At 41.0% G+C, this 24,173-nt stretch overlaps 1 protein-coding gene across 2 annotated transcripts in view; it reads right to left on the bottom strand.

The window, feature by feature from the left end:
• The window catches only part of MAN2A1 (mannosidase alpha class 2A member 1), a 207,821-nt gene that overhangs the window by 137,167 nt on the left and 46,481 nt on the right, over positions 1 to 24,173 (bottom strand). For both annotated transcript variants that reach the window (XM_073344670.2, XM_073344671.1), the window contains one exon: positions 1,911 to 2,082. In XM_073344670.2, the coding sequence (XP_073200771.1) occupies positions 1,911 to 2,082 (172 nt within the window). The remainder of the gene's footprint in view (positions 1 to 1,910; positions 2,083 to 24,173) is intronic.

Genomic DNA, 24,173 nt, shown 5'->3' with positions numbered 1-24,173 from the left:
CAGAACAAGGAGAAATGGTCTCAAGTTGCAGTGGGGGAGATTTAGGTTGGATATTAGGAAAAACTTTTTCACTAGGAGGGTGGTGAAACACTGGAATGCGTTACCTAGGGAGGTGGTGGAATCTCCTTCCATAGAAGTTTTTAAGGTCAGGCTTGACAAAGCCCTGGCTGGGATGATTTAATTGGGGATCGGTCCTGCTTTGAGCAGGGGGTTGGACTAGATGACCTCCTGAGATCCCTTCCAACCCTGATATTCTGTGATTTCCAAAGGCTGTAATGTCTGAATCATAAATTAATCCCATAAAAACCCATTGAACAAGTCAAGTCAGAAATTGCCTAGGTAAAACTGCATGGGCAAATTCAGTACCAACATTAAACCAGATGCAGTGACTAAGGCAAGAATATGCAGTGAATGGATATAGAGAAAATATTTGTAATGCTAATTTAAGAGACTACTATAATACTGAAATAGGTAAACCTCTTACTTCTGCAGCTCCCATTGCTATTTTACTCACTTTCCTCTCTTTCTCTGCTTCCACCCTACCACATAATCCGTCATCACCATCCATACCCCCCCTACTAAGTCCCACATATTGTTAGGATTTGTGTTGTGGAATTCTCACAGACCTAATAAGATCCATAGGAAGTCAGCATCTTAGGAGTTCTATATGAGGGTTTAGCTGGAGACTAGGGGTAAGAAACACAACAGTGTGAGGTGGCATCTTCCAGCCCATCCCCTGGTTCACATCCCACCATGAAGTACATAACTAAGGTTTCCAACTCTTGTGATTTTAATGCGTGTCTTGATATTTGTTCTTTTTATCAGAGTCCCAGCTCTTGGAGTTTTATGATTAAATGAGAATCTCAGATTTATTTAAGTTTCTAGCCCACATCTTTGGAAAGAAGTTTGAAAATGTGAAAAATGCACCTTTACACGTTAAAAAACAGAAGACAAATACCTCCCCCCTTTTTTTAGCCTCATGATTTTTAAACCAACCATAATTTTGGAGGAGAACTTGACACGCTTTTTGATCACTTTGGGTAGGCAATAATGGGGAAATCTCAAACTTAATCTGTATTCATCTTCTACTCTACATTCGCAAGATAGATGGAGCAAACCAGCTTTAATTTTGGTGGAAAATTCTTATTCTACTTAGAAGCCCCACAAGCGATCAGTTTACATTTTGAGGACTATCCCCACAAGTTAAATGGAGAGAGGCTTGCTTCCATCCCCCACCTTTTCTTTTTTTAAGGGTAGCTTAAGATCACTGTAAGAGATTATCCTATTGTCATTAATAAAAATGTTGATACTTTCTCTAAATTTGATAGTACTCAAATAAAAAAGTCCTTGAACTTCCTTCAGCGAAGGAAGACAATTATTCTTTTATTGCTACAGAGTGTTGTCAAAAGGATTTTTTTTTAATCTGATGAATACCTCAATTCCTAAATGTCCTAATCAAGGAACCCATTATCATATGCACATATTTTACAGAAAGATTCTACCTTAGCTTCAGGCCCAACTTATCAATGTTGAGGCCAACGTAATTTTTTTGTGTGTTGGGGATGGGAAGTATAAGTTAGGCTTAAAATGAAAACTCAATTGCAACTTCAACTATGGAGCAGCTACTACTTGATCCAATATATGTACACAGATATTTTTATTTGGTTCTTTGCCAAATACAGTTGTCTTATATGCAGCCTGCCTCCAATTCCCTGAAAAAAACCTTATTAAAAATTATGAAAAAATGAAAGTATAACAATCATCCAGAATAATATTAAAAATAAGATAACTTTAAGAACTGTATACTTTTATCAACGAAGCTCTAAGTTTATATATATTTAAGCACATCATTAAGAGTTACAAAACTCTACAATATGGTATACAGCAGCAAATAATACAGATGTTCAAACCTTTTAACAGCATCCTTTTTTTGGCTATCTATTCCATCCCACCACTTTGAAAAGTAAGAGATTTCCGACCACATGAACTTCCTCCTGTTGTCTTCTTGCAATTTTACCACCATGTTGTTTAGGATATGTTGTGTCTGATCTCTGAAGTAGTCATCAAAAGTCTTCAACCAACCTGAGTTAAAAATAAGAATACATTGCATAAAATCTAAGTTTAAATGGTCCTACCTAAAGATTTTACCCCATCAGAAAAAGGGTTAGTTTTCAATGTTCTTGTCTATCTCGCATTTAAACGCTCAAACCTTTCATACCATGGGCTATTTTGCAGTGATAGACTTTATAAGTCTGTCTCTGTTTTTTGGTTTTGGTTTTACAACTTTTATATCTTGTTTTTTCTTTAAAAAAAACATACTCAACTTAAAAACGTAACATTCCAGCCTGTAGTACCCTACTTACAAAAAGATAAATTGTCAAACAGTTCAGTTACAAAAGCGTCTTGTAGTTTTAGCATAATCCATGATGAAGTAATTGCTAGGGTAAGGAGTTTGGTTATAGCGGCGGGGGAACAGAGAAAAAAAATTGGAAGGAAACACAGAAAGAAAAGGTTTAAACAGAGAAGGTCTGAAGCTTAATATTTGAAGCAGAAATGACCACTTAAAAAAATGTAAGCACCACAAAGAAAGAATTTAAACTACTGACCCTGTAGCTTCCTCTGCCTAGAAACCTGCAGCTACTGCCTCTTTTTGGTGGGATACCATCACCAGGGAAACACACCAAAATGCACTGCAGGCATTGATTCTGGGAAAGGAAATAAGTTGCCTGGACCCTAGGCAGTGTGATTCCTCCCACCAGCTCAGTGTTCAAGCCCTCCCTGACCACTCCCCCATCAAGGCTTAAAGGACAGTGGGAGGAAGTGACCATGAGATGGTCGAGTTCAGGATCCTGACACAGGGAAGAAAGGAGAGCAGCAGAATACGGAGCCTGGACTTCAGAAAAGCAGACTTTGACAACCTCAGAGAACTGATGGGCAGGATCCCCTGGGAGAATAACATGAGGGGGAAAGGAGTCCAGGAGAGCTGGCTGTATTTTAAAGAATCCTGATTGAGGTTATAGGGACAAACCATCCCGATGTGTAGAAAGAACAGGAAATATGGCAGGCGACCAGCTTGGCTTAACAGTGAAATCCTTGGTGATCTTAAACACAAAAAAGAAGCTTACAAGAAGTGGAAGATTGGACAAATGACCAGGGAAGAGTATAAAAATATTGCTCGGGCATGCAGGAGTGAAATCAGGAAGGCCAAATCACACCTGGAGTTGCAGCTAGCAAGAGATGTTAAGAGTAACAAGAAGGGTTTCTTCAGGTATGTTAGCTACAAGAAGAAAGTCAAGGAAAGTGTGGGCCCCTTACTGAATGAGGGAGGCAACCTAGTGACAGACGATGTGGAAAAAGCTAATGTACTCAATGCTTCTTTTGCCTCTGTCTTCACGAACAAGGTCAGCTCCCAGACTACTGCACTGGGCAGCACAGCATGGGGAGGTGGTGACCAGCCTTCTGTGGAGAAAGAAGTGGTTCGGAACTATTTAGAAAAGCTGGACGAGCACAAGTCCATGGGGCCGGATGCGTTGCATCTGAGAGTGCTAAAGGAGTTGGTGGATGTGATTGCAGAGCCACTGGCCATAATCTTTGAAAACTCATGGCAACCCGGTGAAGTCCCGGACGACTGGAAAAAGGCTAATGTAGTGCCCATCTTTAAAAAAAGGGAAGAAGGAGGATCCGGAGAACTACAGGCCAGTCAGCCTCACCTCAGTCCCTGGAAAAATCATGGAGCAGGTCCTCAAGGAATCAATTCTGAAGCACTTAGAGGAGAGGAAAGTGATCAGGAACAGTCAGCATGGATTCACCAAGGGCAAGTCATGCCTGACTAATCTAATTGCCTTCTATGACGAGATAACTGGCTCTGTGGATGAGGGGAAAGCGGTGGACGTGTTGTTCCTTGACTTCAGCAAAGCTTTTGACACGGTCTCCCACAGTATTCTTGCCAGCAAGTTAAAGAAGCATGGGCTGGATGAATGGACTACAAGGTGGATAGAAAGCTGGCTAGATTGTCGGGCTCAACGGGTAGTGATCAATGGCTCCATGTCTAGTTGGCAGCCGGTATCAAGCGGAGTGCCCCAAGGGTCGGTCCTTGGGCCCGTTTTGTTCAATATCTTCATAAATGATCTGGAGGATGGTGTGGATTGCACCCTCAGCAAGTCTGCAGATGACACTAAACTGGGAGGAGAGATAGATATGCTGGAGGGTAGGGATAGGATACAGAGGGACCTAGACAAATTAGAGGATTGGGCCAAAGGAAATCTGAGGAGGTTCAACAAGGACAAGTGCAGAGTCCTGCACTTAGGACGGAAGAATCCCATGCACCGCTACAGTCTAGGGACCGAATGGCTCGGCAGCAGTTCTGCAGAAAAGGACCTAGGGGTTACAGTGGACGAGAAGCTGGATATGAGTCAACAGTGTTCCCTTGTTGCCAAGAAGGCCAATGGCATTTTGGGATGTATATGTAGGGGCATTGCCACCAGGTCGAGGGACGTGATTGTTCCCCTCTATTCGACATTGGTGAGGCCTCATCTGGAGTACTGTGTCCAGTTTTGGGCCCCACACTACAAGAAGGATGTGGAAAACTTGGAAAAGGTCCAGCGGTGGGCAACAAAAATGATTAGGGGACTGGAACACATGACTTATGAGGAGAGGCTGAGACAACTGGGATTATTTAGTCTGCAGAAGAGAAGAATGAGGGGGGATTTGACAGCTGCTTTCAACTACCTGAAAGGGAGTTCTAAAGAGGATGGATCTAGACTATTCTCAGTGGTAGCTGATGACAGAACGAGGAGTAATGGTCTCAAGATGCAGTGGGGGAGGTTTAGGTTGGGTATTAGGAAAAACTTTTTCACTAGGAGGGTGGTGAAACACTGGAATGAGTTACCTAGGGAGGTGGTGGAATCTCCTTCCTTAGAAGTTTTTAAGGTCAGGCTTGACAAAGCCCTGGCTGGAATGATTTAGTTGGGGACTGGTCCTGCTTTGAGCAGAGGGGTGGACTAGATGACCCCCTGAGGTCCCTTCCAACCCTGATATTCTATGATTTTATGACAGGGAAGAAGTTTCCAATAGCTCACCTGTCAGGTTTGCAGAGAGGGGATCTGAAAAAAAAACAGTAGGCCACACTCCTTCCCTCCCTCCACACACACAATCCTAATGCTTAAGAAGGGAGGTGAAGTACACTCAAAACCCTCCTCTTCTCTAAAAGATGCAAGAGGGGCTGGATTAAAGATGCCCAGCTTCGCTCTACATCCATGGCTGGAGAGGAAGGTGAAGAGCCATGTGTTTTCCCCTAGAAGAAGGACGAAGAGGAATGTAGCCAAGTAACAGTGACCTATGTTATATGGCTTTTAAAAGAAGCTAAAACACAGGTACTGAGGGAAAGGATTTATTGCTAAAGGTAATTGGGGATGGAAGATGTGCTTTGTGGATGCATATCAATTCTACCGGCGTAAAACACAAAGTGGAGAGTGACGAAAAAGGGTGCTCTGCAGGATCTTAACTACCTGCCTATGCCTCAAGTAGGGCTGTGAACAGTCAAGACATGCATTATTTAAATAGAAAATTGCCTGTCCCATACTAAATCAGTACGGGACATCTTTTATCCCGTATTTCAACATATTAAAAATATCATTATGAAAATCCAGTTTTTATTGTTACCTTACCTTCCAATGATACAAAGTTTGCAAAATTAGACAATTTAGTAATGCAGAATCAGTCCCATGATTTACTGAACCAATGTACCTATAGTGCAGGGAAATGGAAGGTTATACCTCACAAGTACTGACCCCCCTGCCAAACAGAGCCCCTTCCTGACCCTGGCCCTTCAGCACAGCTCCAGGGCACACAGCCCCATCTACTTACCCTGCCAGACGGAGCCAGCACAGGGACAGCAGACAGGGAGACATTTAAGGACTGGAGTCAGCAGGGAGCCCTATCCAGCAGGGGACCTTTACTCTCAGATGCATCTTCCAATCACTCCCCTCCCAATCCTGCCCCTTCAGTGCTCCCTTGTTCAATTCCGGAGCTGGGCCCCAGCAGCCAACAGTCTGATTGCTTCACGATGCAGAAGGTTTCCTCAACTGCCACATGGTTAGTTCCCCCCCCACACACCCTTCGTGGTTCTGGACATCCCACCCCTGGCCCCCATGGGTACAGAGTACTCCTCCCCCATCAGGGTACTAAGAAAACAGTCCCGTACTTTTGAAATACGATTTTGGCAACCCTAGAAGGGAGAACATCTTGCCGTGAGATTCTTAACCCCCTCCCCAAAGACCCTATAAAAGTACACAGGGAAATATTTCATTCCTCTCTCTTTCACAGGCCCTGCTGGGAGCATTGTTTCTTCACCCCCTTCCCCACGGGTGTACAAGGAAGGGAGATGATCTCTATCTACCTAGAACACAAGTAGTCTCTTCCTGTTCCAGATGTCTGTAGCTGCAACTCATATTGCTGTTTAATGATGACAAAGGGAGGCAACAGGTGGCTTTGGAGTGAAAGCAGCAGCTGCAGAGCACCCGTCAAGAGTAAGCAACAGATAAGTAACTTGCCTCTGTAAAGTTTAAACACTAAAGGGGATTTTTCATCAACAACCCCATAACTCAACACAGTAGTCCAATACAGCTCTGGCAATAACTAGCATTAAATATTGCTTCAAGGCCAGCAGATTAATACAAAACAGTATTTTAGTGTGTGAAAACAAACAGAAAACCAACTATCCAAAAAAAGCTTCCTTTTTACTAAACAGAACTGCTCTGTCCAGGTATTTAGATCCTATGTACTTATCTTAGTGACTCAAATATTTTTTTTAACTAAAGTTTTACTTCTATTAGTATTGCGGAGCCAATACATTTTGGCAAAAACAAGCTAATTCTTTTCCAGCTCACACATCCAAATTGTTGACTAAGTTTCAAATGCAAAACTTTTGGTTTTGGTGATATATGATAGCCACAAAGAATAAACCTTGACTTTCAGGTTTCAGATTAAGTTTGCAGAGCTGGCAGTTAGGGGGGAAAAAAGATCTTTTTACTCATAAATTGAGTAAAATAGATTTTTTAGGTCACAGAAGAAAAACGGAACCACCCTCAGTGCCAGTTTTCAGAGTGTAATAGCACTTTTTTCCTTATGCAGCAGCATCTCTTTTAAGCCTCAACTATGATTATAGCTAAAGCTTTTTTTAATCATATGTAAAATCTAGAGGAATCACCTCACAATTCTAAGTTTTGACAGATTTAGTAGTAGGGGGCCTAAGCTGTTGACAGGGTTCCTCAGCGGAGGGAAAGTACATCTTACAAGGAAAAAGTAATTAAAATCAGATTGCTTAAAAACTAAATATAACGTACAAATTGTTTGAGATTACAACAGGTTAACAAAACTAGACAATGAATTATTATATGCAGTAGTTTCAAGGAGACTGAAAAAGGAAAAGCAACAAACCAGAAAAATTTCTTATTTTCTCTAACTTGCTATTTTTATCAGAGCTATAACTTGCTGTGAACTACATCCATTCCAGGGAATGTTTTGTTGTGGAAGTTTTCATGCATTAGGAAGTGGGTTCAGAATTATTAATTCATTTTCCTTTCGCCTTTCAACAGTCAAAGACAAATATTTCAAAGATATTTATGTGAACCAGCATACCAGTAGAGGACTGAATTATGAACTGTTTACACCATGAAGTTCTTCTGGAATAGTTACAAATATTGCCTAGATGACCTCTCAAGGTCCCTTCTAGTCCTATGATTACCATATTATCACACAATTAATATAGAATGAATTGAAAGATAGCTTGTTACACTTTTTCCTATACACAGTAAAACAGGCACAATATAACAGTAAATTAGCTTTTATAGATGCTATACAATAGAGTAATCAAGAAGTTTTTTAAGTTGAATATTTTATATATTAATGCAAAATTTAATATATTAATATGAGACCAACTAAAAAACCAAACAAGTGGTATATTTAGCAAAAGAGGCTGCATGTCAGGTATTACAGTGGAACAGCAGCAACCCTGAAAGCATTGTGTAAACCATCTGGCTTTAACTAGCCCTTAAACCCTCTCTGTAGCTCCCAAAACTAAAAATTCAAAAGCCCCTAAAATAGAACTAGAAATACTCCCCTTGAATTTTTGATAGTACTGGGAATACTGACAAGCACTCCTAGACTTAGACTTTAGAAACACATCGTACGCTTTTTGGTATCCTGTAGTTAACTAATCTTGGCCCCTACAATGTCCACCCACCACCGGGCCCCATGGGTAACATAGGGGACACATACAAAATTTAGTACTATTTTAACCTGTTCACTTTCCAGTTCTGTCCTGGAGTCTCCAGGAATTAAAGATTAATCTAACTAAAAATTATGTCATGTGATGAAACCCTCCAGGAATACATCCAATCAAAAACTGGCAACCCTAGCAGTAACTGCAGTTCCTTGAGATGTGTATCTCTATGGGTACTCCATTTCAGGTGTGCATGTGCCCCACCCGCCTTTGATCAGAGATTTTCATTAGCAGTGTCAGTTTGGTCCGTGCACGCACAGCTGATATCCTTGTGTCCCACACTGAGGCTACACCAGGCTGTGCAGGTAAACTACCCTCAGTTCCTTCTCCACCGCCAAGTCTCAGAAGAAAACTCCAAATCAGAAGGAAAAGAGGGCTAGTAGAGGTGTCTCTCCCTATGGGAACTCCACTAAGAAATACAATTACTGCACAGGATAAGTAACTGTTTTTCTTCTTTGAGTAGTGTCCCTATGGATGCTCCACATTTTTAATTAAAGCCATAGATGTAGACCAGGGATTGGCAACCTTTGGCACGCAGCCCCTCAGGGAAATCCACTGGCAGGCCGGGATGGTTTGCTTACCTGCAGCGTCCACAGGTTCAGCCGATCACAGCTCCCACTGGCTGCGGTTTGCCATTCCAGGCCAATCGGGGCTGCAGGAAGTGGTGCAGACTGAGGGATGTGCTGGCCGTGTATTGGGAGAGCAGCTGAGGAGTGACTGGAAGATTTGGTTGGTGTTGGTTGGAGGAAGAGAACTCCAACCCCTAAATTGCCATGAACCTTCCACAAGTCTATGGAGTGTTTCACCTATTGAGGAACTGAAACCTGCTTGTCTAGGCTTTGTTTGTGTGATGAGTAAACTGATCTGAGCCAGTGCTGGAAACAGCAAAGTCTGTTGTTCTGTCGCAAAAGTTCAAGCCGCTATCTGACCTAGAGGTTGAAGACAGTTTCTTACTCAAGTCTGGAGGCTCTCTTGACTAGTTCTGACAAGGTTTGATAGTGTTATGAATATGTCCATGCCAAGGAATTCAGGGATACCAATATAAATTGTATAGTCTGTACGGAAGTCACTGTGGATTTTCAACTGAAGACCCAAGTCCAAGAACACAGAAAGTGCTTTCTGCATGATGGTCAATACCTATTGGTAAGATCAACCCTTGAACAACCAATCATGGGAATACTATGATCACCTGATGATGTAGGTAGGAAGCCACTACAGACAGAACCTTTGAACACACTCAGACCTGAGGAGAGACCTAATGAGAGTACCCAGTACTGAAAATGATCCTGACCTATGACAAAACACAGGAACCTTCTGTGGGACAGGTGTATCGCAATATGGAAAGAGGTGTCTTTAAGGTCAAGAGTAAAAAACCCATCCCCTGAATTGAGAGCAGGAATTATAGCTATCAGAGTCACCATCATGAACTTCTGAGACCTCATAAATTTGTTCAGGAGTCTTAAATCTAAGATTGGTCTCCATCCCCTGCATTTTTCTTTGGCCTGAGATAGAAACTCAAGTAGAAGCCCCTTCCCTTGTGCTGAGCAGGGGACAGCTCTATCACACCTATATGAAGGAAGTTAATTTCCAGCCTTAGTCAGAACTCGTGAAAGGGGTCCCCGAGGGAGAACGGGGAAGGTGGGTGAGAAGAACGGAGGTAAAATGGATGGTGTAACGCAATTATATTATTTGCGGCACCCGATTCTTAAGATGATATGCTCCCATGCTTACCAGAAATGAGAGACTTGGTTTCCACATGAGGAAGGCAGGTCAATCGTGGCAGCTGACAGGCTAAAGAGAGGGGAGGATCTGAACCCTTGACCATTCAGTCAAAACTGGCACTTTGAAGATGAAACTTGAAGCAAACTTTTGTTGGGTTTCTTGGAGATTCCAACAATCTCTAAACTCCAGAGAATTGCACTGCAGGTGGGGGATCTTTGAGCCTGTGATCTACTAAATTTTTGTTTGTTCACAGGAGTGCAGATACCTAATGAAAATAACATGATCCTGGAGTCTTTCAGTGCATGCAGTGGGAGAAAGGGTGGCATCCAGGGCTGCTTCACCAAGAGCAATCAGATCCCTGGACTTCTTCCCTGTCTCTTCAAGACTGATGAAACTGAAGGGAAGTTTCCATCACTGTTCTTCTTCCTTTAACGAAAGAGCTCCAACCAAAAAGGGAGGTGGATTAAACAGTACGGGGGATGTATAAGAGTCTGAAGGCAATGTGGTTCTTGATATCAAGAAATGGTAAATTATGCAAGCAACAGAGACTCTGGTGCAGCAATCTCGAAAAGTTCTTCAGGTACCTAAAGCTTTGTGGTATCAAGCAGACTTGTGGTACTGAATGGAGTTGCAGCACTGAGTAAAGTTGTGACACCACAGACAGTTATGATCATCCCTGCAGGATGGTACCAAGGGTTTTGAGCACTTCACAGACATTGCTGACATGGATAGAGGCTTAGTCTTACATGGTTCCAAACAGCCCAATAGGGGTACTGGGAGAGAAGTAAAGGCCGACAGTACTGATCTTTTGTGCTTGCTCTGACCATTTCTGATAGACTGTACATATCAGGGCCTTCTCAGAGCCATGCTTACTTTTCAAAGAGCTACAAGATTTTCCCGCCTTGGTGGTACCAGAGGAGCCCTTCACCTCTACGATACCAAGTCTTGAGGTCAAAGTCTCTGAATCTGCTGACCTGCTCAGAGAGCAAGGTCTTTTTTTGGTGGATTCCTTAAGAGTTGAGTTAGAGCGCCTTTTCTCGGAATCTTTAGAAAAGAGCTCTGAGACTTATCTCTTTCTAGGAAAGTGTTGTGCCAAGGTCAAAGGGATGCCAGAGACCCCGGGAGACTGGTCTACAGGGAGGTTTTCCTGACCTTGCTCCCAAACAGGAACAAGGGAGTGCTCCATGATTAACAGTTGCAGCTTGTTTTCCTGGCTCTTCCGTGTTGTGAATTTGAGGGCTACACAGAAGTCACACTTCTGTGGGACACGCAACTCCCCTAGGCAGCAAATGCACTTAGAGTGTCCTTTGCTGATTGGGATAGTCTCTGTACATTTGAGGCAGCGTTTAAATCCTGGTGAACCAGGCATGCCCCTCAAAGGGATATTTCCCCAGAGGAAATAATACTCTTCAAGTAACTAAGAAACTAACCTAACTAACTAATAACCAATACCTAAACTAAGCTAGTCCAAAGTCAGCAAGCAGCCGAGGTGCGGATACACTAAGCTCCATCCCTGACTAAGGTGGCTGAGAAGGAACTGAGGGTGAAATGCCCAAGCAACCTGATGTGTCCTTGTGCTCCATGCCAAGGCTATGAGCAGTGCATGAGTGGACTGAAAGAACACTGCTAATGAAAATCTCTGATCCAAAGTATATGTGGCACACCTAAAGTGCAGCACCCATCGGGACACTAATCAAACAACATCATTAGGGAACTATGCCAAGACAAGACCAGGTTTACACCAGAAAAGGTTTGCTAGTATTCCTCCTACTGTAGATGGGAGTTATGCCAGGAAACAAAACAAAACAAAAGTTTTTAATGATTGAGCTTATTCCAGTTTCCAGAGCAAAGAAAGCAATACCAGCAAAAACACTTTTTTGCCAGTATAATTGTGTTTACACTTGGGCTTTCGACAGTATAAAAATATAGCAAAAAAGAAAGTAACACCTCTAAACAACATTACCTTCCCAGTAAAAGTTTTTAGTGTAGACCTGGTCTTGGCCTGCATTGCTGTACCAGCTCCTTCCCATTTGTACCCAAAAGGGTATGTGGATCTGCACTGTTAAATTGCTTAATGGATAATTGTGTTGCTTTTGTGGTTTTGTGTCAGGTGAAGTATGTGGTAACCTTAAACTTCTTAAACAATTCAAACATTTTTTTCTGGAAAGTACCCTCAACATACCCCTGCACAAGCCTACACCTCCCAACTTGCCCCAACTTTCAATCAAATCCATGCCTGGAGGATATTCGGCAGAGATAAGGTTAAAGTGCCCTTCATAAGGAATATAAAGTTTTACCATAGCAGATATTGTTTCTACTATTCCAGTTTTCCCATTCCTGCTCTCTGGTCAGTTCCTCTCAAGATCGTAACCCAGTCTCCATCTCCTACTTCAAGTCAGAAATAGTAAACAAGAGAAAAAATTGCCTAACATCCACTGCTCTGCCCATTTTTCATCTTATAAACTAAGTCCTAGGTCAAAATCTAAGCATAGGTTACTTTCTCATTTTCATGATGTTTGTGTATTACCACTGGTAGTCAAACGTGTTTCTAGCTACATCACAAGCAACATCAAATATTTTTATCATATAATATTTTTGGTGATGAATTGATGCTTCAGAAGCTTAGCTTTCATTTTAAAAGAACGCAGTGTTCCTAACCTTTTAAATGTGAATCCACCATGAGGTACTGTCTGCATGAGTCTGCACAGAGCTTAAAAAAAGTGTTCACTGCCTCCTTCATTTAACTGAATGGTTAATATGAAACCAAAATATGGCCATTTAAAACAATATTAACTTTTTCATTGATTGTTTTAGCAGAAAAATCCAACTGCATTGTGTGGGCAGCATGCACGGGGTAAGGGAAAAGGCGATCATGCAAGAGGCTTGTCATTCCTAATCTTAATAATAAAACTTGCTTCAAAGAGAAGGTTGACATTATGCATAGCTTGAGTACTTTATCATTTATCAGACTAATGCACTCAAGACACTTATCCATCTAATGGGTTGCCCATTTCTTACTTTTTTAGCTCTTTAAAGTCATTCAAATTCAATTTCAGTGAACTTGAGAGTTCAAACATAACAGTACTAACAGCTTCCATTGATCAAACTAATTTGTACATGTAGTTTTTTTATAACCTTGTACTTGTATAGAATAATAATAAAAGCATACTTTTGAATTTCACTTAGAGGACAACAACTTCCCTAAAATTAAGACAGCTTACCTCCTCAGAAATGTGGAAATATTCTCTGCCAAACACTTCAAACTAAAAAGTGTACCACTAAATTTATCAACAATCCACAGCATGTAATCTTTCTGTAAAGTTATCTTTATAGTCCCCTGGATAAGACTAAACTACCACCAACTCTTAGTAGAATACATAACCATTAAATATACTTGACAGTCAGAAAAGCCAAAGAGGCCAAGATTAGGGACTAAAAGGGAGAGGTCTCAGTTTCTGGTAACTACATTAATGCTTCAAGATGAATGTGAAAGTCTCAGATACAACTGTCCTCAAAAAACGACTAATAATGAGTTCTTATCATGCTCCCCATGAAATGCTCAACACTAGATCCTTGTCCATACTCCCATATAAACAGTCTGGAGCATGGTTGTCTAGCTGATCAGATTTTGTACACACTAATGAGAATAATCATCATAAATGTAGTAAGCAGTTCAAGTAAGATGACCTCCTGAAGGTGGAAACATATCTACATTACCACAGAACAAAGTTTAATGTTTCAGTTTGCATAGATAAAATGACAAGACTGGACCATTCAACATCAGCACCTGTGTGATTTAATCAAAGGGAAAGGTTCCCCTTTCCTGAAAGTTTCAAAACTTGGGCACAAATGTTCTGCCCTACTTTTGATGTCCCATAACATTGTCATCTTTGCATTTCATATAAACTTGCAGCAACATAGTCAAAGTAGGTAAAACTGTGCCAGATAAAACAAACTAGCTACTATTTTACAAATAGTTTCTGATAGCATCAAACATTTGTTTTGTAAAGGATGGCTGTTGGCCCTTATTTTATGAGTCAACAGAATCAAGTGATTCAGTGGCCAGGAAACTGGATTTCACTGTTGCAGCCAGTGGTTCTTCAGATGCAATGACACAACCTAGAGAAAACAGTAAGATTACCACTCATGAGGCTAGCCTATGGTAAAATAAATAAATAAAAATTAAAAGATTCTGGCAAGAGCTTTACCTTCCAGTTTATACTCTGTCAATGAGGAAAATGGAAGCAAAGGAGAAAATTAATTGGAACATCACTGCGTTCCAGTATTAGTTGTAGTAAGCTGGAAACTGGATGTTTTGGTAGACCACTTCAAGCTCCTCTAGAAAATATCTTGGAAGTAAGGCCTACTAGTTAGGAGGAAAAACACTCCTGTTGAAAGAGTATGACATCAAATTTAACTTTCTGGACAGGTGGTATGCCCTAACTTATTAAAAAAATAAAAAACTGATTAGCAGAACAAGAGAATCATTGCATAGTTTACCTGTTATGGTTGTGTGTTCTGCTAAGAGTTGGTGATAGTTTAGTCTTACCCAATGGACTATGAAGATAACATTACAAAAAGATTACATGTCATGGATTATTGATAAATTTAGTGGTACACTTTTTAGTTTGAAGTATTTGACAGAGAAAAGTGCCACATTTCTGAGGATGTAAGATGTACTCCGCTTCAAACGTGTATCTAGGCATTCAGTGACCAGGTATTTAACCAAAAGCAAAATCTCCGTTGTAAAGTGAGAAGGGCTAGAGAGATTTCTTTCTAGAATTTATGTGGTAGATTTATGGGCCTTTGGTCATGGCAAATGAAAACCCATACAAACCCTGCAGAATTAGAGATTTGTATTTCCAAGAAGAAACAGCTTGTCTAGTTTCCAAATAGATTCTCACCCTTGTTCCACCAAAGAAACATGGTCACTAATAAGGGAATTCTGATCCTGAGTATTATAGATTTTAAAGAAAAAGAACGCTTTTGAAGGATTCCATTCAGCAGCCACTTCACACTACTGAGTCTAGAGCTGCAAGCAGAAGCTTTCCTTCCCGAGTTTACTGCAGCAGGAGCAATTAGCTAGGGACTTTGGTATTGATTTTATGTAGCAATAACTCAGATGATGTACCAATGGGATGTAGTATAAAACTGATGAGAGATTAGACAGAATGCTAACGTTCACAATGGTAGACCTTGTCTCTATTTTGTTACTTCAGATTAGGGAGAAGTTTAAAAAAAAAAGCAGAAACACAGAACAGCATAACAATGGCACTATCAAGAGGTCCATGGAAACTTAGGGAACAATGGAAGTAACATATGCTATACTGAAGAGTCACGTTTGTTCTGGAATAATGTCTCCACACTAGGAGTTATTCCAGCATAGTTAGACTGTTAAAATTATATTGCTGTATAGTATAGTTTACATGTAGACAAGTGCTACGCTGCTTAAAGGCAAGACAAATTGCATTTCTATAATCTTGTTTTTTTAAAGCATGGTGGAGGAACAGACACAACCTGCAGTTTATATCAGAAATGATAAGTAAAATCTTGATGGAATTAAATTCTCATTTCTGTGCAACTGTGTTATTTATTATATATAGATTCTCAGTGACCCCATACTGAGATGACTGACATCTGACAGCCAAAACTCAAATATAGCACATGAAAATAAAGGTAGAAAACAGAAGTGTGGAATTCTATTTTCTGTAGTCTGAATTTTTCAATTCAGCTTTTGCTATAAATAACTTCCAATACAAAAAGTGAACACCTGGTATATATATGACAAAAGTTTTGGTCTAAAATTAAAGATGTCCTCCAGAATGAGCAACAATTGAAAGTCATGAAGTCTTTTGCAGACTGGAAGGCAAAAAAATTAAAGAATCAATTTTGGACAAAGAAAATGCGCTGAATTCTACTAGATCCCCTTTGTTCTATAAACCAGAAAATCAACTAGCTAGAAAGTTTTTCTCCTCCAAAATGGAGGTCAACTTCACCTCCACTACTCCCAACGTAAGTTAAGGAGCAGGGTATTGGATATTTACAAGGAACACCATCAGAGCTGCTGACCTCTCTCAAAATTTATAATTTTTTTTTGTTTTAAAAAGAGAGAGATTACCTTGATAAATCTTATCTAGAACATCTAAATATTGCCTGGGAATGATTAAGAGACACAGTTTAAGTTATCAAGGGAAGCCTCTTATGCTTTGTCAACACTAGACCTTTGCCAGCAAAATTTCATCGGTCAGGATGCAAAAACACCCACCTCTCTGATCAACATATGTTTCACATACAAAAATGCCGGCGTGGACAGAGCTATGTCGGCAGGAGAGTGTCTCCTGCCAACATAGCTACCACAGCTCATTGGGGGTGGTTTAATTACAGAGCAGGCACACAGGAGACTTTAGAGCTGTGGAGGGTAGTACAGACACAGGCTAAGTCAACTGTATCTTTGGAGACCTTAAACAAGATTAATTGTCATCCGTGCTAAAGGAATCAGCCAAATTTTTAAATGCTTAAATCAAGACTCTGGTGTAAGACAGCAATTGTTAACACCTGTGTCCCTCAAGTAAGTATGTGAATTAGAAAATTTGTATTTTATCATGAATTGAAAGTGTGTTCCTTGAGACAGTTCTGCAATTTTTCAAGGGCTTGAATCAGCCTCATCACAAAGAGAGGGAGTGGCAAGGGGAGCTGCCAAATACGTTCCGCCAGTTTACATGCGGCCCTAGGGCCGATTCTGATGTGAGTCATGAGCACTAAAAATAAGTTTACACTGTTCAAGGTTGAAACAATACTGAAGAATTTCATAGTAGCTGTCTGATTCTAAATCTCCATGCCTTCCTGCCCCATCACCCTCCAAGTTATACAGAAGAGCAATCAAATATCCACTCTTCAATTTATTTTCTTTATCTAGTCTTCACATGCTATCCTCTCTTTTCAGGAAAATTAAATATTGCAGATGTTTATGTAGTAGGCAGCAGGGACTTATGGTTATAGATACAAAGGTGCTATAATTGTGTTTTAGTCATCCTATTAAATGTGAAATGAAAACATACCACCCAACCATCTTTCAATTTCATGGTTGGTGGTCTGAAATTTTAAAAGGTAATATTAACCAAGTTATTAACATTATTCCTAGTAGCAGTTTTTCTTTTTTGCTTTAATTTTACGTAAGCTATGAAGTCTTGTCTATGCTATCATACTCATGTCCTACCAGACTTCTACAGGAAATGTGGAAATCAAGGACAATGTTTAAAATTAGCAGTGGCCCACTAAACTGAAGGTAATAAACCACCTGAGAAGCCATTTTAAAATTACCCTCTGCAATGGGCCAATAGAAAACAAACCAAAGAACATAGCAGATATTACCAAATTCTGTAAGCGTACACACTTCGTATTCTATGGTATTACGATCAAATTTAAGATTTTTACAAACCTGCATAAGCTTCCTTTTGAGGAAATCGTTTCAATATTGAAACAGGGCCACTCACACATTAAACTAGTTTTAGATTTTAAAGAGTCACATTTAAACCTGAAATTAGACCATCTCCACTATAGCTAAGGTTGAGAAGCCCTTAGAAAACACACAGGAACCATATGTCTTAGGGGAGAGAACAGACTGGGACTCAGAAAACCTGGACTCTATTTCTGGCTCTGCCATTGGCCTAGTAGGTGACATTAGCTAAATCACTTCACCTCTCTGTTCCTCAGTTTCCCCTCTGTACAATGGGGATGATGATCCTAAACAAATTAGGGAAATACAGCCTAGATGGAGCTACTATAAGGTAGGTGCATAACTGTTTGGATATTTGTTCCCAGAGAGTAGTTATCAGTGGTTCACAGTCAAGCTGGAAGGGTATAACGAGTAGGTTCCCACAGGGATAGGTCCTGGGTCCATTTCTGTTCAATATCTTCATAAAATGATTTTGATAATGGCATAGAGAATACACACAAAGTTTGCAGATGATACCAAGCTGGGAGGGCTGCAAATGCTTTGGGGATAGGATTAAAATTCAAAGTGATCTGGACAAACTGGAGAAATGGACTAAAGTAAATAGAAGGAAATTCAATAAGGACAAATGCAAAGTACTCCACTTCAGAAAGAGCAATCAATTGCACACATACAAAATGGGAAATAATTGCCTATGAAGGAGTAGTACTTCAGAAAGAGATCTGGGGGTTATAGTAGATCACAAGCTAAACATGAGTCAACAGCGTAAGACTCTTGCAAAAAAGCAAACATCATTCTGGTATGCATTAGCAGGAATGTTATAAGCAAGACAAGAGAAGTAATTCTTCCACTCTATTCCATGCTTATATGGCCTCAACTGGAATAGTGTGTCCAGTTCAGGGTGCCACGTTTTAGGAAAGATGTGGAAAAACTGGAGAAAGTTCAGAGGAGAGCAACAAAAATTATTAAAGGTCTAGAACAGTTGTGCTCAAACTGTGGGTTGGGACCCCAAAGTGGGTTGCAACCCCATTTTTATGGGGTCGCCAGGGTTGGCTTAGACTTGCTGGGGCCCAGGGCCAAAGCCCGAGCCCCACCACCTGAGGCTGAAGCCTGAGGGTTTCAGCCCTGCATGTTGGGACTCAGGTTACAGGCCCCCTGCCTGGGGCTGAAGCCCTTGGGCTTCAGCTTTGTCCCTCTCCCTCCCCCTCTCCAGCCCAGGTCAGTGGGGCTTGGGCGGGCTCAGGCTTCAGTCCCCCCTCTTAAAGTCATGTAATTTTTACTATCAGAAGGGGGTTGCAGTGCAATGAAATTTGAGAACCCGTGGTCTAGAAAACATCACCTATGAGGAAATAGTGAAAAAAATGGGTTTGTTTAGTCTGGAGAAGGGAAGACTGACGGGGGGGACATGATAACAGTATTCAAGTACATAAAAGGTTGTTACAAGGAGGAGGGAGAAAAATTTTTCTTGGTCACGTCTGAGGATAGGACAAGAAGCAATGGGCTAAAATTGCAGCAGGAGAGGTTTAGGTTGGACATTAGGAAAAACTTCCTGTCAGGGTAGTTAAGCACTGGACCAAATTACCTAGGGAGGTTGTGGAATCTCCATCACTGGAGGGTTTTAAGAGCAAGTTAGACAAACACCTATCAAGGGTGGTCTAGACTCTGATAATATTTAGTCCCATCTTGAGTGCAAGGGACTGGACTAGAAGACCTCTCAAGATCCCTTCCAGTCCTACACTTCTATGATTCTAAGTTTTGTACCTTGGTAAATTGCCTTGAGCTCTACTGATGAAAAGTGCTATGTATAGCTAAAAGAAAAGGAGTACTTGTGGCACCTTAGAGACTAACCAATTTATTTGAGCATAAGCTTTTGTGAGCTACAGCTCACTTCATCGGAAGCTTATGCTCAAATAAATTGGTTAGTCTCTAAGGTGCCACAAGTACTCCTTTTCTTTTTGCGAATACAGACTAACACAGCTGCTACTCTGAAACCTATGTATAGCTAGGTATTCTTATCAGTTCACAGTAATGTCTCAACAGCAAACGTACATTACAACTGCCTAAGTGACAACTAACTCCTATCCACATTTATCTTTCTGTTAAAAACAACTAGGAAATTCACTGACAAAAAAATTTTGCTAATGCAAAATGAAGGTTGCCTGGTAGCATATTGTCCCTTTCCAAAATGCTGAGTGCAGAAAAACTCAAACTTCTGAAAACCAGGAAATACAGATTAGCATATGCAGGGTTGGGCAACTGACGAGTCACACAACATTAAAAATGGTCAAATATTCTAAAGCAGTAATTTATTAGAACAACAACAAAAAGACAGACAGACTAGGGTCTCAAATAGGCTTAGCCTTAGATAGGTACTTATGCCTAATTACAAAAACAAAGTTACTTAGCAATTATTTTAACTCAAAAAAATGCAAAACAATTAAATGAAGTTTTTAAAAGTGGAAGATTAATTACTCTTTAGCTATGTTAAGTCAGCATGTAAATGCATTATTCAAGACTGAACAGTTACAAAAGAAAGAAAATTACACAGAAAAAAAACACGTTGCCATTATAAAAGAAAAGGTCATTTTTAAATGCACTTAATGCTAGGCACACAGGAGGCCAACTCTTCAAGCAGCTTAATGGTTGTGAACCCTCCTCTCCAACCCTCCACATTCACACCCTTCTGAGTTAATTTCAGTGTTTGTCTAGGTCAGTTTAGATGGTAAACTCTTTCAGGCAGGAACTGAGTCTTTTAAACTTGTTTAACGTGCTTTGTAAACCACTGCGTATATGGATGACCTGGTATACAAAAAGATAAAAATAAACAGTGTTAGTTCTAGAAATTTCCAGCCGATCAAGATGCTCAGCTTTCAATTAGTTGAGCATTTTCCCAAAAGGTGTCATTAGCATATAGAAAAGTGAGCGATCAAGACATTTAGGTAGGCTTGCTAACACATGGCACCATGATGCAATTTAAACCACCTAAATTTGGGCATTCTTGCTGGAATAGTTGCCAGTACTGGACAGTGGTCAAAAATAGGCAGTGAATTGACATTATTTGGCTGGTCAATTGACCGTACTGGCAAGCCTACATACATGCCCACGGAACATTAACTCTGCCTTCTGAACCATGTCCTAGTATATCCATAACACACAGTCACATTCTGCCTTTACACTGTGCTGAACAGGAACTACCTATAGATGCTTTCTATTCAAACACTTAGTCTATTCCACATCTGCAAAGTTTTTATAACCTCTTTACCCCACTTTACAATCACTTTACCTAGGGTTGCTAGGTGTCCAGTTTTTGACCGGAGAGCCCGATTTTAAGGGGACCTGTAGAGTCTCCCATCAGAAGTAAGGACCAGACACCAAAAGTCCAGTTACCACAAGGCCATAACTAGGGCGGAGCAAGAGGAGCAGCTTCCCCAGCTGTAGAGGCAGCATCAGCACCCAATCCCTCGCAGGGCTGGGCCAAGCAGCATCAGCCAGAGCCCAGGGCAGAGCAGCACCTGCCAGGCAGGAGCGGTGAACACTGGGAGGGGCTGGCCTGCCCCCAGCCAGGGGCCTTTTTGGTTCTGCTCTACTCTGGCCCCTGAGCATGGCTGGCTTAGCTGCTGCAATGGACCCAAAGGAGCCACCCATGAGGTAAGAGAGCAGGGCCTGGCCCTTTGCTGGCAGCTGGGCAGGGAAGGATCCCTGGGGGGAGCTGAGCCCACACAATTTTGACCATAGCTGTGGTGCAGGGGCACTGGAATGGGGGGGGGAAGGAACCATGGTCCCAGCACTTTTTACTTATCTTAAGGGAAAGCAGGCAGGGGAGAGGGGAGGCACCGGGTCATCAACCTGCACCGAGGCCACCTCCTACCTGCATCTCATGGGCAGGCAGGCTGTATGTCAGATTGCAGATCCCAGCCCTGGCTCCGTGGGTGGCAAATGAGTAGTCCCCTTCAAAGCAGAGGGAGCACACCTGGAGGAGGTTGGGAATGGGAGAGGATCGGGCAATGGGGAAGGGGGAGAAGAGAAGGGGGAAGAGTAGTGAGCGGGGACGGGGCCTCGGGGGAAAGAGGCAGAGTAGGGGAGGTTCCGGTGCTCCTGCTGGACTGTCCAGTTTTAAGAAATTGAAAAGTTGGAAACTATCTTTATCCTCATGTACACAAAGCCAACTAACAGTATACTTTCACTTACCCTTCATTACACTCACAGTGCACACTCACCTCCCACCTAGTGCTGACAATTCTCATAGCAAAACCACTCCTATGCCCAGATACTGACACAAGCTACATAATACAGTACCGAAATGAGGCATACTGAATCTCTCAAGGTACACATGCATTTCTTTCCTTTGATCACATACATTGGGGGTGGAGGCGTGAAACACAGAAGGGAGCATATATTCCTAGAAGGGCAGAACTCCCCCCCAAGATCACCTCATAACACAGTCATAGCTCTATACAACCCTTCCATTCAATACAGGTACACAAAGTGAATGCAGCTGGAGTGCATGCAGATAATTCCAAGTTGCTATTGCCCGCTCCAGGAGAGCAGAGTTAAGGTTGCATGGCTGTGTACCTTAATTCTGTTTTTCCTGGTTCTCAGATGTTTGAGTTTTGCTGAATTTGGAACTCTGGATGGGCACGAGATATCATCAGGCAACCTTAACTCTGTGTTAATAATGTGTTCTTTGTCAATGAATACCTAGGTATATTCATGTACTAAAGCAAAAAACTTGTGAAAAAACTGAAGGCTAATTTTTCATTTGAATTTAATCTAATTTCTACATTAATAATCATCTTGGGCTTTGTTCTTCACAACTACCAATATACACAATAGATTACGCAGCTCTAAAAGATTCCAGTCTACTACACATTGATAGTAGAAAACAAACTTGCAAGTCAATCTGCTAGTGGAGAAAAATGAAATTGCAATTATCAAGATCCTGGGGGCCAGCTGAGGAACATTAGATGTGTTGACATTTAATATAGGCTAAATAATATAGGCTAAATAATATTTTAAGGTTTGCCTGGTAGCAAGACTCCCATGATGTTTTGCCATTAAGATGAAGCTAACTGTAGATAGTGGAATTTTATCAAGCAGTAACACTTAGCATGTGTTGAAAGCTGTTGTAGGAGAAGTCTCAGTATTGTAATAACCACAAGATATAAAACAGATAAATGTCTAAAAAAAGGCTTATGTGACTAACCAACAGGTGTTGAAATGGTTGGAAACTTGCAATGGAACAGAGAACCCTGGAAATAGCCTGTTATAACAATGGTGTACCAAAACGAAGGAATAGATATGGACCAGAATGATACAGAGGAAGAGTGACAAAGACATAACTGCCCCTAAATCATAGGAAAAGTAAGACCATCTGCAGACTGGATGCAGGCTGTCACAGAACTCAACAGACTATTTTCCATAGCTGTTGGTAACTGTATGCCTCTCTGTATGTGCTGCCTTTTCTAATTGTTAAATCAATAAATCCAAACAAAGCTCAAGTTTGTTTTTATTAACTAATCCATACTTAAAAGAACTCCTCTCATTAAACATATAATCACATTTAACAATATTAACCATTACTGGTTATCTAATTGGTTGATTACTGACAAATTACTGATAATCACTCTCTCTTCAGGTTTACCCAGGAGGTGAAAGGGAGATGGAGAAAGGTGACTTAAAGCAATCTTTGCACTCTTCCAGTCCTGGGGCAGGTCAGCATTGAGCCAGTCCCCAGGCCCAAATTAAAGCATCTTGAGGACTGCTCTAATTGCCACCAGTTGCCACCACCAGAAAACTACCATTATGACAACTAGTGATTAGATGGAGGAAAGGGATCCCTGACCACACCTTTTTCCCCAGCCATGCCCCATGTTCCAGTCAGAGGGAGAAGGGGCAACACAGGGAGCCCATGTTCCTCCTAATTAGTAGAATTCACTTAGGGCTAGTTAACTTGGAACTAGGACAGTTTTGTAAAAGAGCAGCACAAAGCCAATGTACCAGAGGACCTGACCCCCAAATTTCTAATAATGTTAAAATGGAGCAATACTAAAGATATGAAAGTGACAGAACCTTATTTATCTTCTTCAGTTTCCAGACACAAGGCCTGTTTTTTATACAGGATAGTACTACTGTTACTGAAGAATATTTTTACAACAATCAGAATCATTATACTACAGTGTTTTGTACCCTATGTAACTAGTTAAGAGTCTTGTTACAGGATTGCATATCAAGACATTCCAAGGCCTGTAACTCAAACACAGTTTGACCTATTCTCAAACTCTGCAGAAAACATATTCCCCACTTTCAGAGCAATCCAATTTCACTAACCAAAGTTATAAGACGGTTAAAAAATAAGCCTTAAAATAGAACCTAGCTTTAACATTAAATATGGAGACTATGGCCAAGACCTTCAAAAATGGATGCCCAAAGTCAGACTCCTAAATCCTTAGGACCCCCCCCCATTTTTTTTTTAAATAAAGTTGGAGCCTTTTAAAAGAAATTAAATAGATGTTAAACACACATAGTCTGAAGGTAATAGCCACACAATAATTTGAAGATTCATGTGATAACTTGCATTTACCGCACATTTTCAAATGCCTCTACCACATTCTCCCCCACTAAACCATCTTCTTTAGGACTACTAAAATTCCATAGTTTCCTTTCCCCATCATATTGAACTTTCACTCTCATGGCACTTCCCTAAGACAGGCAACATTC

This window comes from Lepidochelys kempii, chromosome 5, assembly GCF_965140285.1.
Source record: "Lepidochelys kempii isolate rLepKem1 chromosome 5, rLepKem1.hap1, whole genome shotgun sequence".
Taxonomy (NCBI): Eukaryota; Metazoa; Chordata; order Testudines; family Cheloniidae; genus Lepidochelys; species Lepidochelys kempii.
The sequence above is the reverse complement of the archived record's forward strand: the minus strand, read 5'-3'. Positions and strand labels throughout refer to the sequence as shown.